The sequence below is a fragment of the Hipposideros armiger genome, unplaced genomic scaffold (assembly GCF_001890085.2).
Source record: "Hipposideros armiger isolate ML-2016 unplaced genomic scaffold, ASM189008v1 scaffold_129, whole genome shotgun sequence".
Lineage (NCBI taxonomy): Eukaryota > Metazoa > Chordata > Mammalia > Chiroptera > Hipposideridae > Hipposideros > Hipposideros armiger.
Genome location: NW_017731479.1, coordinates 423,437 through 440,727, shown reverse-complemented (window position 1 = coordinate 440,727; position 17,291 = coordinate 423,437). Strand labels below are relative to the sequence as shown.

The 17,291-nt window shown below is 42.3% G+C and overlaps 1 protein-coding gene across 1 annotated transcript in view; it reads right to left on the bottom strand.

Annotated features, from left to right (window-relative positions):
• Nucleotides 1-255: 255 nt before the first annotated feature.
• SUDS3 (SIN3A corepressor complex component SDS3) overlaps nt 256-17,291 on the bottom strand; it is a 36,138-nt gene continuing 19,102 nt past the window's right edge. The window contains exons 7-12 of the mRNA XM_019649143.1: nt 14,751-14,846; nt 13,734-13,795; nt 13,557-13,578; nt 12,262-12,367; nt 6,438-6,522; nt 256-3,620 (exon numbers count right to left, since the gene is read on the bottom strand). Of these exons, the coding sequence (XP_019504688.1) occupies nt 3,522-3,620; nt 6,438-6,522; nt 12,262-12,367; nt 13,557-13,578; nt 13,734-13,795; nt 14,751-14,846 (470 nt within the window). The 3' untranslated portion in view covers nt 256-3,521. The remainder of the gene's footprint in view (nt 3,621-6,437; nt 6,523-12,261; nt 12,368-13,556; nt 13,579-13,733; nt 13,796-14,750; nt 14,847-17,291) is intronic.

The window sequence follows — 17,291 nt, the reverse complement described above, 5'->3', positions numbered from 1 at the left end:
CCAACGTTAATTTTACTTACTCAATTTTTAATCAGATTTTTTTATCCTCTCCAACAAGAAGAGAGTACACTTAAGGGTCAACACCCTTAGGCTGCTTTTTACAAAACTGAGAGTTAGTCTTTGACATCATTCTCTATCTTACTCTTTATAACGAGCAAATGTCTAGGACACCCCATCTTCCTTCCCCGACATTCACTGGTGGGAAAACCTAAATTTCAATCATTTATCAAGTCAATGGATGTAACAAAGATTCCGTGTTGTTTTTCTCTTTGAAATTTTATTGTTACAAAAAAAAAACCTATACTTTTTACATTTTACATTCACCTCTCAGGACATTTAATGGTGCCAGTTAATGATGTTATTGTATAAAAGGCCCACCAGCTGCTTGAAATGGCTGCAATTTTTTTACCATGTTCTGGTATTAAAATGGTTTGAACTCTTTGGAAAACACTCGTGTAACATTAAGTACCAAGATTTCAAATCCCCAGATTAGAAACAAGATTTTTAAGTGAGGAGAAAATTTAGTAAAAATTCATGACTAAAAGGAAATGTTAATAGAAAAACAAAACTGAGAATATTGTAAAAAATAGGGTTTTCCCAAGTTAGGTTAAAAAAAAAAATGCAACCAACTCCCTCCCCACTATATTTCTCTTAGAAAAGCCACCCAATCCTGAACACAGGGTCCTGCACACAAATACAAGTAGTTTGATTTGCGGATCAGCCTCTGGCATCTTACACTGGCCCCAGTTAGAAGGTTTTTTTAAAAAATTAAGTTATGTTAGGTAGTTAGACATCCATAAATACTGGTATCCAAACGAATAAGAACATCCTGGCTTTGGTATGGCTACAGAAATATGGAAACTGTTCAAGAGGACACTGGCCTGGGGAAAGAGGGAGCAGGGAGGAGGGGACACACAAAACTCCCAAGAGGAGGTAAAATAAATATTGGGACACATCCACAGCAAACACTGTGTATAATCCTCCAGGCGAACGCCTCACGCGAAACACACTTAGGTTCTTGCTCAGAATCACACACGTACAGGTTCTTGAACAGAAATGTCTGGACCAACCTTTATCAGAAGTATCACTCGCAGGAAATAGTTTGAATTTGGGAACTCATCTGATGCCGTGGGGTCTGGTGAGACACAAAGGCCTTTTGGAACAAGAATGGCCACCTGGGCTAAAAGCCGGCCCCCTCTTACTGCAAGACTCAGTCTGTTTTTCACTGTAATTAGCTTTGCCTATCACAAAAGCTCCTGCCTAACAAGGGGACTCTGCCACCCTGGTCACTACAGGGGTCTGTCGGAGTGGTTGAAATACTTATTCTCCATCTCTGGAGTAACTAAATAAAAAAATTAAATCTGGGATCAAAAATATAATTTATTGTGCTATGTTCTCAAGTCCACTTCGCATTTTCCTCCATTTTCACCCAATCACAATGTTAAGGGTTATGAGATTAGAGGCGCAGGAGGCAGTGATGGGGCCGAGACCAGGCCTAAGCGTGGCCGCAAACACCCTCACATTTACAGAAAAGGCCAAAGTGCCCTGTCCCTGGTCTTCAAATAGTTAACTTCACAAAAGCACAAAAGTGCCACCAGACAAGGCGAGGGAAAAAGGCAACTTGTTGCTGCTTCCATGCTGAACCTCCAACAGTTATCAATATAATCCTTTACAGACAAAAAACAAACTTTGGTGTGCTGTTAGGAAGACAAGTTAAGAAAATCATTAAAACAAAAACAAAAACCTTCTATGGAGACACACTAAATATATTGCAATAATTTCCATCACAGAGCACTAGAAGATAACTAAGAGCTACCTGATATTATGGGATGTTACACACACCACAGTGACAATTAAGCAAAAGAGAGCCACACTTACGACCAAGGTCGCCAAGAAGAAACAAAAGGTGAAGCCCCTGTTACTGTGGACTTGGTTCTCTGTCGTAAGCATCCTAATAATGGGGGACTCGGGGCAGAGAAGAAACACAGAAGGCCCAGGCAACTTCTGATAAACAGCATTATTTAACCTGTTTTCTAAATGAGACTCCAACACCAGGAGGGAAAAAAAAGATTATAAATTAAAACAAAAATCTATCTGTACAAGTCTTTACTCTGAGTCGGTACGGTTTGGTCTCTGTGGAAGCCAGGACTTTGGAGAAGGTGATTTACTTGTCTTCACAGCCCCCAACTTGCTTTGGGGTGTGTACATCAAGAGACGCAACGAAGGGGAATCACTGGAGACCGAGGGAATTACTTACAAAGGTTTCCTAGGATGTGTCAAGTCTACTGGTTGCCTGTAGAGATGCTAACACCGACTCTAACCCCAAATACTTTATAAACATCATAAGGTGGCAACTATAATATAAAAACCACCACCACCCAATGAATCCATTTCTCTAGTTATAGGAATGAGGGGAAGGGAGCAGGGGGTGTGGAGGAGGCTGTTTCGCGAGGATTCATTAGGAAGAATGCACGTTCAGTGGCAGCCACGGCAGAGCTTTCTTTGTCTTTCAACCTGGGCCAGACCTCCTGGGAGTATGGGACGGCCAACACGGTTCCATGGGTTTGGAATGGCCAATGTGGAACAATGGCATCGGTGACAACAGTGCAGTTTGAATTATGAGCGCGAGTCTGTAGACCACTGATAATTGTACCACCAGTCTCACCTCCACACCTTCCACAGACAGCCCAGATAATCAGCCTGTGGTGGGTACCACCTCACCGACTTGGGAGCAGGGGAGAAAACTGAATTACAAATGAAAACGTCTGAAATGACCACTTCTTGTTCCAGCTTGAGCTAGAACAAATGTGTTTGAATAAACCACGTGCATTAAATAATTTAAAATATGGTACCTTCAGCACATTACGAATATGAAATGTTCCCTCCCCACAGCCCCAATCACTTCAGTGCACGTAGTCCCCAGGGCAAATTTTTCTGTCCGTTCCGCCCATGGAATGGATGGCATGTGCCAGATGTTACACAAGGCATTTATTTCTCTGAGAAGGCTGAGAGCCAGGAGAATTAATCTCCTTCTCCTAGGACCTCTGCCCCAAGCTCCTGGGGAAACAGTGAATTGGGCTCGACAAGGGGAGTAGCTCTGTGATCCACTCATCTGATTTAAAACATGAAACGCACTGTAGAAAGTATCCCTTTCTGTTCCTCTTCACGGTAGAAAGAACAAAAGATAATTAATAAAAAGAGAGGTCCCTTCAAACTCAAACGAGGCTTTAAAAAGCACACACGCAAAGCAAAAAAATAAAGAAATAAGTCAATCAAACGCCCAGTACTCCTGTACAGTCTCATGGCGACTGAAGGCTGGAAGAAGTCGAGGCAGAAAAGAATGAAACAAAGACGGAAGTGGCTGGCCACAAAAGTGCCTTGCAGAATCCACCACAGCGTTCTCCATATTCCAAGGCCAAGGAGCAAGTCCCAAGTTAAAAACTTTCTATTAAGAAGAAAACAAAACAAAACAAAACACCACTCCTGAAAAAGAGTCAAGGGAAGTAGAGAACCGTAGAAAGTCAAGCCGCTGACCTCCGTCGGATCACAAAAAGCCCACGCTGAAGCTGGCCCAGGTAAATCCTCATCTTGGTGCTGTCACTCGTCTTCCTCACCCAGATCTGCAGGGGAGAAGGAAAGGAAACAAGATAAGAGAGGCTAACACTGAGGAGTAGACCTTCCGGAGCATCAAAATACTGGCATGAATTAGGTGTGTGCAGAAACTGACGACCTCCTCCTGTCTACCTGTGAGGTCTTCCCGAGCACCTCCTTGACCTCTGGCCTTCCTAAAGGCAGCCTCTAGTGGGCAGAGTGAGCTGGCATCAGCCCTTGAACTCATCTCTCCCGGCCATCTCTCTTACAGTTTTGATTAAGAAAACGGAAAGCACAATGACATTGGGTTCCATTTGGCCTTGATCTTAAGGACTCTTTTTGATTTGGTTTGATTACAGCACTATCAACATTCAAGATACATATATTCATGAACATAAACTTTCAATCAAATTTGGAAATATTTTCCTTACCCCAAGGGACTTCACATTATAGCCTTTCAGTACTCGGGTTTCCAGGTAATTAAGGCTAATGGTTGTGACAGGAAAAGAAGGAAAAAAAATTTTAAAGATGCCCATGAGTGAGCTAAGGCCCAATTAGGATCAAGAGAAGGTTAAATTAGCTTAAGACAGTCCTTCCGTCCTGACCATATCATTCTCCCACAGAGGGTATCACTGCCTTACATTTTATAGGCAGACGCATCCTTCCGTAGAATTGAGAACGAACTCTGGCAGCAGGGGACTGCCGGAGCTGACAAGTGCTCTCAATAAGTGGCATGTATGGAGCCATGGATGGGATGGAAAGCTGACACCCCTGTGCAAGGGGCTGCTGAGCTCTTACTGTGTGGCAGACACTGTGCTAACTAAGCCGTGCCTTCGCATCCTCAGAACTGCCCCATGAAGTAGAGTGAGTACTACCATTGCCCCCTTATATAGACGAGCACGGCTGGGCTGCGTGCCGGGTGTGAATCCTGGTACCTGACATCAAAGCCCCTTGCTCTTCTCCACCAGACCGGCCCCTGACTCTTCTCGCTACTTCTCTCACACGTTTAATTAACATGCTATTAGATGGAGCCAAAAGCATCATTTTTTTTAAAAATCTGCATCACACTCACACATGCGAGTATGAGTTTACGGCTATATCCTCGCCCTCCCCACTCAGTTTTCAGGTTTTAGAAACGCTTCCTCTCAGTTTCATCTCAATTTCTTCATTGGATTATTTAGCAACAGAAAGACTTTAAAGTCAAAGGTTTAAAAATAAAGTTAAAGATCTCCCATGAAGCTGAACCTCTGAAGGACCTTGCAGAACCATTTTAAATTGAAAACAGACCCCAAGGCGGGCTGAACTGGGAAGTCCCCAACATGCTCAGACGCACCCACAAAATCTGCCCAGAGTCAAGTTATGCAAACGCCAAGTAGCTCCAGTGTCCTTTAGGATCTGCCCTGACAAACGAGCTGGCATGCTTCCAACAAGTGAGCAATGTTCTCCTATTACGGAGCTGCATGCCTCTGTGGCACTGAGGCTTCTCCCCTCCAGGAGACATGTCACAGTGTCACCATTTCCTTGTCAGGCCTCACTGACGCTCTATTATGTCAAAGGGTGACAATCTTCAGCAGGGACAGAAAAAAATCTAATTTGCATTTCTATGTCCTGAAAAATCTTGAGGTGTCACAGAGGAGAACACTGCACCATTTTAGTTTAGGAACTAGGAGGCCACACGTGCTTTATGCAGCAGACCACACGGCCAGGCACAAAAGGTCTGTTGTGAAATCACGAGGCCTATTGCTAAAGAACAGCAGGTCTCTCTCTCAGATACCCTGTTTTGGTTTTGACTTGGCTTGAGGTGACACACACATCCTGAGCGCAAAGAAGAGTGAATACATTTATCTGGAAGGCTCTCCCTAACGTCTAAGTAAAAAAATCATTGTGCAAACTAGTCACATTTGAGGGCATTTTCAATTCAGGAAGCTGGGCAAATAGAAGAGGCTAAAGTTATTTCATAATCCAGTTTCATTAGATATACGGTGCACTGGCACAAATAAGTTACAGAGGGTAGACACATAAAAATCAATTTCTCTGAGACATTTGTGGACTGATGAAAGATCCAGCCAATCCAGCTATTAAAAGTTTTAAAGTTTTTTTAACTACTAACAAGTTACACATTGCTGACATCCTCCCAATGAAGGGTCAGTCAGGGAGCTGGAGCTCACAGGCCTGTCACATCATCTGTAAGCATAACCCTCTGAGCTGACTTTAGAACCAGCCCCCTTCCTATATCAGTGACTGGAGGAGACACCCCTAATGGCGTGAGCTTGGTAGCTCCTTGTTCAGAGGCACAGCAGGACATGTCAAATTGGAAAGACAGCAGGCAAGGAGAAGTGTGTGGATCAGATCAGGCCAGCACCCATTTATTACCCACTTACTGCGTGCCAGACCCTGAGCCGGGGGCCTCATTACATCTTCACAGCACAAATCTGTTAGTACACATGAAAGTTCTAGAGAAATAACAAAACATAGATGGAGTATGCTCCACAGGCAGGTTCCATTCTCAATAGATGGTTACCTTACAAAGCAACAGGATTTGAATGCAGATATTACACAGACTTGCCTTTTGTTCTTTCCTGTTGTCTAGCTCGTGGTTCCCAAGTCAATCACTGGACACGGGGTTCACAGATACCACGGGAATACACAAATCCACATACATTATAGTCAACAAAGTAAAGGATTTTCAAGGGTGTTGTGCCTCCATGCAATTTCTGCCTGAAAGCACTGACTTTAGACTCTAACCCACATGTGACACGTTATTCCACCATACTTTCTTGGTGGCACTCAAACTGCAGGTTTGTCACATTTCGCTTTCCTAACGGGTGAGGGAATTCGGGCCCTACCTCGTTGGCTCCGACAGAGCTGATCACACAGCTCAGTTTCTGGTTGTCCTTGGACTCCAAATAGATGGCTTGACTCTTGTGGTACCTGCCAAAAACAGGACATACGTTGATGTTCTTAACCACTTCTACCCTCTGAACAAATGTTAAATATACAATACAATATTATTAAAGACACATATTTTTTTAAGAAGAAAGGGAGGAAAGGAGGAAAAAAAACCAAAAAAAATCACCACAACAAAAAATGTAATTAAAAGAGTCTTAATTTATATTTGAAGAAAAGTCTGGATTTCAGATTTAATTTAAAGTCTTCCATCCTTTGATTAGATTAGATGACCTCCTAATCTGCTTCTAAATCTAAAACTTACATTTCTTGGTCCCTCGGCAGAGGGGAAACGGGAAGTCAAAGAAAGGGCTACGAAATTAACTCTCTATTTACTTTTTTATTTGGATTGTATGATCCAGCTCAAAAAGTAAATTATAATTTCTCAAGTAAAACCTTTGTCTTCACCCCAAAACACTGAAGAAGGCTGGGTAGACAAAACGAATAGATGGGTTTAAACAACTGTCCTGTTATCTATTTTCTATTTCTCCAAATAAGTCAACAAGAGGGAAGGTCAAGTTCAGCCCTTACTTTTGCTCACTCATTCAACAAACACTCATGAATCATTTACCGTGTACCACTGACCACACTGCAGGTTGGAGGCAGACAGTGAGCAAGGCCACAAGGTCCCTGCTGTCACAGAACTTCAAAGACAGTCGCAGTGAAGGAGATTAAATCATCACACCTGGCAACCGCTAAGTAGGCGAAGTTCTGAGTGATGTGACATGCACCAAGAGTTATCTAATGTGGCCTGGTCAGTCAGGAGAGCCGCTTAAAATAGAGTACACTAGACAGACACTCCCCTTTCAGCCCTGCATCAATTCTCTTGGCCTTTCGTGCAGGACCACCTTCATGTCTTCAAGTTCAGGGACAAGGCCAAGGATGAAAGTGAGGAAGCCAGGGCCAAAGCCCAAATGGCATAACAACAGCTGCCACAGGATGAAGGAGCAGCTGCTGGATTGTAAGAGTTGGAAACCAACTGAGCTTCTGCTGGCAGCCCTGGCCTGGGCCAGCCTCCGTTCAGTCAAGAACATATTACCTTTGCTTCATTCTGGCTGCACAGATCTGGCTAAACAGACCCACTAACTCATGTAAATTCCACCACAGCCAAAATGGATGTCCCAGCAAAGCCCTGCATCTTACCATTATTTCTGTGGGGGAAGAAAGCAGACTCCGTTTTGCTGGTATAATGAAATAATCTACTGCCAAGATATCACAGTAAAGGATGTACTTCACTCGCACAATGAGCTTTTTCCAATCTGGGTTCTAAGCACTCTTTAACCTGCTACTTAGGAGCTAAAAACTCAGGTTTCCAAGTCAATTTACTTCCTGAAAACACTGTTAAAAGAAATCGAATCATAAATGCAATTAGAACAGTGAGATTGGTTTAGTTCCAGCTTCAAAGCTGCTTTTGGCCAGAGATTAGTTGGTAAACTGGGTTAGGGGACCTTTATTATGCTAAATATGTAATATCACAAGTTTGAATTATAAAATGCATGAAGGCTGAATTAGTTCACAGCAAAACTCGAACTCGAGTTTCCCTCCCACATCTAATACTAATGTCTTGAGTAATGGTTTGAATAAAAATACAGAGGGGAGAACATTCACTGTTATTCTATGGGGACTCTGATTTATTAGAGAGATAAAAAACAAAAAAACAGGCAACTAGCCTCAAGTCATTCTGACACTACTTTCTAAATACTTTAATAAAGGAAGGTCATGGATATGGTGTAGAAGGATATACATTACTGAGTGGAAACAGGCTCAATATACTGCTAAATAAAAAATAAAACAACTATGTCCATTATGTTCCTGTGTTTGTAATAGGACATATGCATGACACATGTGTATCATACACACACAAAAAATTGGGTAAATCTATATACTAAAATGTGTATTAAAATTTTATAAAAATACATAATGTAAATTAAGAATGGTATTCCTTTTATTGCGTAGCTTTCTTTTTTCCAGAAAATACAAGCTATTACTTATATTAAAAAGTAAATAATATTTTCTTAAATCATGGCACTAGAAAATACCTAAACCACAAGGATGGGGTAAAAAGAAAACTCAATGTCACAAATTAATGTCTGTTAAAGACAGACAGTTAACTCTGGGACTATGCAAACAATTCTCATGAGATGCATTTTTTTTCAGCTGTGCTCAGAGCCCAAGCCTCCACACACCTCTGACTGGCTTGAAAGCGAACATCAGTACTACACAATGCAATCTGGTCTATTACCCCTGGGACTTGAACATGCGGCTGCCTCCCCAGTTTGCCTGCTCTGGAATCACCAGAAGGTGATGGTAGCTTGAATGTCCACCACTGGTCCCCATTTGCTCGAAAGGAGAGCTGGCCAACATGTTCCCCAAAGCAGCCCACTTCCAACCCAACTGATTTCCAGGTCCTCGTGAAGCCATCGCTGGCACTCCAGGAGATTCTCATGTGCCACACAATGGTCTTGGATAGCAAATTATCCTTGGATAGCAAATCTATTGAATTATCTGAATTCTATGAAAAAAATAAGTCCTCAGAAATTAAAAGTGCTCATATAGGGGAGGTTTTCAAGCTGAAACCAGAAAGTACATGGCAACCTTAACATACAAATTGATTTTTCCAATTTCTAAAGACTAATAAAAGAACAGGAAAAAATCCAAAATGTATTTAGACATAAAAAAATGTTAAAAAGCAACATCAATAGACCTAGATGAGTAAAAAAATGCACAATTTTTTTTTGTGCCAATATTGGCAAAAATAATTTTTTGCCAATTAACCCATTTTACAAGATACAACTCATCTCTGCTGAAAAAATACTTTCAACAGCCTCAGAGGACAAGCCCCAAATGTCAAGCTTACTTTATTAGTAATGGAAATTCTGACCTGGGAATCCTACAATTAAGCTCTCAAAGCTTTGCCTCTACTATTACACCCAATGAACTAGAATCACCACTACCGCTATGGAAGAAAGCAATTTCTTTAGAAGGTGGGTCAAAAAGTGGGGCAGGGAAGGGGCAGAATTAACTTAATTTTATATCCTACTGGGAATCCTGATATTGTTTCATTCTGCATCTGCCGCTCCCCCTCTTCCCCCCAAAAAAGGAAGACCATATCACAGCTATAGTACCTCTCAGAAGTCCCACTTCTAGTTGTTAATATTCACCATTTTGAGTTAACAGTCTTTTTTGTTGGTCGAAGGCTAGAGGGTTAAATCCACTCAAGCAAGTGGGTGACTTCATTTCTGATTCACATTTGCAGCCCCAGATTTAATGTGAGGAGAAAAATAACAGTCTACCACCACCATCAGTTAGTTATTTTAAAGTATCAGCTTCCTTCACAGTCCTTTCTAAAAAGGGTCATTAGTCCAAATCAGAATGTGAGGAAAACTTACAGCAGGATATAAAATGCCTTAAAAGCAGTATAAGACCAAGGCAAAGAGAAGGTGCTTATCTTTCAAAATGAAATGTAGCTTGACAAGTGTTCATGCCAAGATGGAAAGCCTGAATCACACTCATTTTGCTGAAGCCATTTAAAACTCAATGAAACATGTTTTGCCAGAAATACTGCTTCACCAAAATACTCCACACCACTGGAAGGAACATAAAGCCATTCAGTGGATCTCTCAGCCACAGGCCATGAATACTGAAAAAAAAGGAAAAATGCCAGCCTCCAAACTGACAAGGACACAAAAGGCAAACAGCAGAGCCTGGTGAGACGTGAGAGGCTGGCTCTGCACTGGTAAACCTGCCCTCCAAGACTCCCACGAACACCTGCCAAATACAGCAGGGAGGGAAGGACCTACCTTTCAACAAATGTGTCATGAACTCTGACTGCCAAGGTCAAAGGAGAGAAACACATAGAGTACAGAAGAAAACAATAGTCTCACTATTAACAATAGAATAAAAGCAACTTCAAATTCATCGAAAAAGGAAAACGCTCCCGGAGACCTTATTTTTAAAATTTCTGCTGCCGCTGTGAGAAAGACAGTGAAATTCCTTCAAAATGCTTAAGAGGTCAACCTGACCATTCTGTTTACATTATGAAACACCAGTCACTCTGGGTTCTTTCTTTAGAAAAACAAGAATTTTATTTCACAGCACTTTCACCCACGAGGCACATCTCATAAAGTCTAAGGATTGAGCCTTAGAAAGAGGAAGATTCGAAGCAACGCAATTACAAAATAAACATTATCTGAAATATCATATGGCTCTAGGACTCATAGATCTGTAAAAACGTTAGTGATAAATCTCATCATTTTTGAAGATGGTTCTTATGTGTGGGCTTGATCTTTAAAGGTTATTTGGTTTTCATTATTTGAAACATTTTTCATCTTATTTTGCCTCTCGTTGTGTTGAGCTGGTAGAGTCTGCCACCTACTGGTGATATGTTCTGATAAGCAATTTTAGGATACAGGATAACTGGCATTTTTGAAGAATGCCAAAGAATAGACAAATGAGAGGGGCAGAAGTCACAAAGATCCGACTTACAGACAGAGCAAGTCTTCATCGTCCACTGAGTAATTAACTCACTGGAGCCTAACAGGTGGAACTGATTTATTTCAGGCATGACAATACCTAAGCAATTTTGCCAGTTTCAGGAGTCCAATATTATAAGGGAACCAACTAACACAAAGTCACAAAGTTGGGGATTTTTCTTTAAGCAAGCTCAAAAAATTCAAAATAACCATAACTCTAATTCTGGAACTTTGGGTTAAGTATATTGAAACTCAAAAGACCATTTTATAGCCATATAAATAATTAGAAAGACCATACAATAACCCAGAATACCATTCTGCATGTGACCAAGTGGAAAGGCAGAACCCAAATATGTGTCCACCATGACTTAAACTGAGTATGAGTGTGCCTGCAAATGGGCAATAAATAAAGGAATATATCAGAATTAAAAGAGCTGTGAAAAGGTGGCAGGACCAGGGATAACTTAATACCTAGCAGAATGCCTAGTGGCAGCAGACAGTAAATGTTTGTTGAATGAATACGAGTAAATGTATGAGCTTTTAAGGTTCTTTCATATTGTTTTGCCATATCCTTCCCAATGAAAACACTGGTGGGTCTGAAGGTTTCAACCCGCCTTTAATTTAAATTAGTGTTTTTTAGGATATAATTCCCCTAAGTATGTTTCCTGAAACAGACTCACGCAGCAGGATGACCCATGTGAAATGGGTACCTCAGCAAATAAGTAGCACCTTATATAACATCTTAGAAATTCACAGTGCATATTAGCATATCAGAGGACCCACAGAGTGCTACAGAGAAGAAACCCATTTATCTTAATATGATGCCATCCCCCAAACTCATCTGACTAAAAAAATCTTTTTTTTCCCCACAGAACACCTATTAATTTTAGCACACAGGGCAGAGCTAAGAGGAGGCAGAGGCAGATATAAACCCTGGCCCCAGTCTATGGGTGGGGTGGGGGTGGGAGGGCACAAGAAACGAAAGCCTGCAAATTCTATTGTAGTGTGGTAGCAGCAGCATGGAGAAAGGGCACCACCATCCAAAGAACATATCTTTGGGAAACACTGCCTTCAGAGATCTAACAAGTAGTATCAATCATATGACTCCTGATACATTTTAAATGCTATTTAACTTTTAATACTATTTAAGGTAAGCAGTAGCCATGCCCTGAAATAACAATGCTAGACAGCCCCAGCCCTCAGTGGTTTTTTTGAGACTCTTACGAGTAACCTGTGTTTTTCCATAACGTACCATCTTTTATCATAGTACAATTTTCCATCTTCTATCCGGGCTTCAAATCTCTGGGCTGGAGACTCTGCAGGTGTGGCAGGCAAGTGTTCGGGAGAGGACGGGGATGCTGGAGGAACCAGAGAGTTCTTTCGATGACTAAGCATGTAACAAACATGGGGGTCCACCAGCTAACAAGCTTCAATTGAAATACTGAAAGGTGGTAATAATCATGATCATCAAGTCCTTACAGTTGTAATAAATGGGGTTCCAATAAAATTCTTGTATATTACATCTAACTTGATCCTCAAAGCAAACCTGTGAGGTAAGCAAGGGGAGATTAACCTCACTGAACGAAGGAGAAACCTGAGGCTCAGGCAGGCTATGGGATTTGCCCAAGGTCACTTAGAGTAGAACTAAAATCCCAGTAACCATCAGAAGCCCAAAAGGTCAAGAATTAGGTAAATCTCTTTAAATTTATAAAAAATGAAATCATTTCTGGAAATATTTATTACTAGATTGAGGAGGCTATTTAGGTATGTACAGAGTCAACCTAATACAGTGCTAATAACTACGGTGGGTTCAAAGGACCTAAATTCACACACTTCCTCAAACTCCCCCTCCCCATCATGCCATGAGAAACTGAGGACCGCTCTGTGGACCACAGTGGCCCTCAGGAGGAGGTTAAGACTCTTGTTCTCATCTCTAAAATTCAGTGCGCAGAGGGATGTGTGAGTAATCACAGTGCTTGAAACAAGACAAAAATGCCTTGCCAATTCAGAACTCAATCTTACAGCCCAGCATTTGAGTGCTGCTGAGTGCTGTTCTGGAAGGAACCGCTGTGAACACAGGGCCGGCCGCTTCTGTAAGCTGGGACTGTCAGCAGCCTGCGAGGCCCTTACCAGGGCCAGGTCATGAGAAGCCTGGCTGCAACAGCAGTGCCGAGTACTGAACTCCACAAGGCGAGTAACACAGAAAAATCCTTCTGGTCTCATTTTCAGAAATGGATGTGAGCTTAAATCTTATGGCTGCCAACACAGAAGGGAACCTTTACCAGCCAAGCAATCAAATGTCTCTTTTACCAAAAATCCTAAGGAAAACACAAGAATAACTTGAACATAGCAGGGTTAAAAAAAAAAAAAAAAAAGGTCAGGCAAAGGTGCACTTCAGGTTCCCTTCAGCTTTCATGATGACTCCTCTCCAGCAAATGATGGACATTATATTTTTGAAAAGAGCAACATTCCACCATCAGGTATTTGCATGCTTCTCCAACGACATGATACAAGATTGCACAAATGCCAATAACGTCATTCACTTACCTGGTCTCTTGGGTGACTTAAGCTGTAAGAAGAAAAAGAACAAAAAATCTTAAATCATTTCAGATGCAAGTTAAGGTGTCAAAGGTATCAAATTGATTTAATAACATGTGAACAAACTACAACAGAAAGTCAGGGCAAGCCTAAGCTTTCAAATAAGCCAAAAAAATCAAACTGTACCTTATTTAATGTTCTCAGATCCTCCATGATCTGTTCATCTGTTAACAAGTAGTTCAGCTGGGGTGTTGAGAGTTAAAGGAATGTATGTGACAAGCACGGCTTCCAAGCAAACAGAGATCAACAGAATGGTACCAGTATTTTAGAATTTACAATGTGTGAGTATGCTACATGAAACTTTTACAATAGTTTGCCTTGTGGAAGTTTTTGATTCTCCTACTAGGTGTCATGTGGTGCCAGGCACACAGGAGAATTCACGCCCCCATCTTACAGGCTTCTATGATGAGAAGGCGGAAGGAGATTCACTAAGAAACTAAAATAGTGAGAGCACAGCACACAATAAAAGAAGAACTTTATCCTGGATTGATGAAGTGCTTTTGTTCCCAAGATCTGAAGACTTCCAGATACACACCATGGAGTTAATCTTCCCTAGCAACTTATGTTCTCAGTTGTGAAGATAAAGGGAGCCGAAGTTATGCTCTTTCTTGGTGGCAGACAAATAACTGAACCATTTTGTGCAAATGGCTATTTATTATCTCCTCAAGAGGATAGAAACAACACTTCCCCATATGTCCTCTTCCCATTACCAGTTTTATGAGTAGAGGGGCTTCTTTATATCTGACTGAAAGCTCATTTGCTTTCATTTAACAACAGTGTGCAATCCAGATTTAGGGACACACGTAACTGAAGTACAAAAGGCAGCTGTTACTGTCCTCGTTTTACAGTGAAAGAATGAAGGCACATGAAACTTTCAGTTGCCCCTGAATCTCCAAGTGAGTATTAAGACCAGGTTGAACTTCCAACACAAAGCACCTTCCCAAATAACCGCTCTCTACAAATCCTCCCACTAGAAGCAGTAGCAACTGAGGACTCCAATAATAAGATGGCTGACCCCTGCATTCCAATCAAATATGACGATTTTCTATAGGACAAAAGCCATTTGTATTATACCAAATGGATAAGCAAAGGATTCAAGTCTTAAGGAAGAAAAAGTGATCAAGGCTTAATGCAAACGGATATCAGGAGCAGGCTTTCTCCTCTTGTCTGGAATGGGGACAGGATCATTTGGCCGCCTCCGCAACTTTCTGGTCATGATGGGCTTCACTTCCATAGAATCTGTGGCGAGAATGGAATGAGTAAATCTATCCAGCCCCCATCAAACTCAGTGAGAACGTCAATAGTGTAAGAATACCTGCCCCACAGCTACCCAATCAGAACCGTTTTACTGGGGACAACTCGTCCACACATGGCCTGAACCAGACCCCAATGTCAGACTTTAGAGAGAGGGTATGTGGTTAGAAGATTCAGACCGGCTGACCTAAGTGCAACCCTCTCAGAAATGCAGCCCAGCCTTGCAGTCTTCCATTCTAACTGTGGCAGGCATCTCTCCAGCGCCCTTAAAACCAAGGATTTTCCTCCTTTTCTCTCAAATTTAAAGAGCCTACAGAGTCATAGGTTCTTGGGATTGGAAGGAACCTTTGGGTTAATTCCTCCTGTTCCCCCGGAGGGCGGTGAACTGGAGCACACTCGCATAAAGGCTATTTTAGAGGCCAGTGGCCTCAGGGCAAACATTTTTATATGAGATCTCCATTTACAAACGCAAACTCTTTATTTTATTTAATAATCTTTTGTAGCTACTTGACTATCAAGAATGATATAAAGAAGGCTCACAATAAAGACCTCTTTCATTCTTCTTGACTTCTCACTGCAAGTCTGACACTGGTTGCTGACTCCTCTCGCCTTATAATCTCTCCTCCCCCAGCCACTGCCACACAAATTTCTCCTTCTTTTCTGATTTGCCTCCTTGGGGTCCTTTTTGCTGGCCTGCCCCTTAAAAGCCGGTGATCTCTGGAGCCCAGTCAGTTTCAGCCTGTGTCCCAACGAATTTCTGATCATCAACTCCAGCTCCGCCCATACACTCTCCAGGATCCAAGAAAACTCATTTCTTCTTGTCTCACTTCCCAAGGCTGCCTCGTCTCCAGCATCTCAGGGTCATCATATCTATCCATCCTCCAGAGCCAGAACAAACTCTGTCATCTGTGACTTGTCTTCCTTCACCCCGATAACAGCAGTTCTGCATTTTAACTACCTCTCAACTCCAATCCCTCATCATTATCTCACCTCCCTCAAAGTGATCTTCCCAAGACACAAATCAGGTCATTCTGCACATCACTCAAGTATTTCAATTGCTCGTCACCCCTTGCAGAATAAAGGCCAAGCTGCATTTCTGGTCTTCCTCACTTCTCCCTCATCCACATGTACCACGTGTGAGCTTTTAGCGATTTTGTTGCCCAAAAGCACTGTACTTTTTATGCCTTCGAGCCTTTGCACACTGTCCTCTCTGCCTAGCCTCCTCCTCTCGGCCCCACAAACTCCTACACGATGTCCCAAGAGAGCCAGCTTAACACTCCCCTTCTGTGAAGGCTTCCAGACAGGGAGCATTTGTATAAACCTCTCCTGCCAAGAGCCACACAGTATGGGACATTTCCCCCAGCAGACACTGGAATTCCACCCCAGCATGGAATCTGCCCCTACCCCAGCACTAGCGATAGTTCTGGCACACAGTAGGGCATCACAGTTTCCAGCAGAACAGCTAGATGAGGTCAAGCCTGATAATGAGATAAAGTTAACCTGTGATTATGCACACTATCAGCACAGCTGACATGACAGCCCTACAAAATTCAAATATAGACCTTCTACTATGGCAGACTGTGAGATATAAGAGCATACGTACTGGGCCGGCTGAGTGGCACAGTTGGCTAAGAGCGCAAACTCTGAGCAACAGAGTCGCCGGTTCGATTCCCACATGGGCCAGTGAGCTGTACACAAGCTGAGCTGCCTTGAGCCGCCAACAGGAGGTAGGATGGCTCAGTGATTAGAGCGTGTGCTCTTAGCAACAAGGTTTCCAGTTCGACTCCTGCATGGGATGGTGGGCTACACAACTAAGACTGAACACGGCACCTTGAGCTGAGTGGCCACAAGCTGCCACTGGGCAGCCAGATGGCGACTGGACTTGGAGCTGAGCTGGCTGCACCCTCCACAACTAAGATTGAAGGACAATAACTTGGCTGTTCCTCTTCCCCAATTCCCCAATAAAATCTTAAAAAAAAAAAAAGCATATGTACAATAAATAAAAATATGTACAAAGTCAAAAGACGTTTTGCACGTGGCTCTTAGGAACAGAAACGGGAAATACTGATTTTTTTCCCCTACAAAGAAATGGTGGTAAAGTGATAAGAACTGCAGACCTAATGAATATTTATAAGTGTACTTCCAAGTGGGGGTAGAAGGAAGGACAAACACACATGCATCTTTGCGGATAAGGTGGGGTGAGGAGAGCCTTCTTCCTAAAAGAAACCTCTCACCCTATGCCGAGATGCCAGCCTTCTCCAGCTACCCAGGCCAGTGGGTCTGAATCCCTGCTGTGGCTGTGTGACCTAAGGCAGGCTACGCAAATACTCTGTGTCTCAGGTTTGCTCATCTATGAAATGGAAATACTAACAATACTTTCCTCACAGGGTGTTGTGAGGATTACATGAGCTGATAAATATAAAGCCCTCA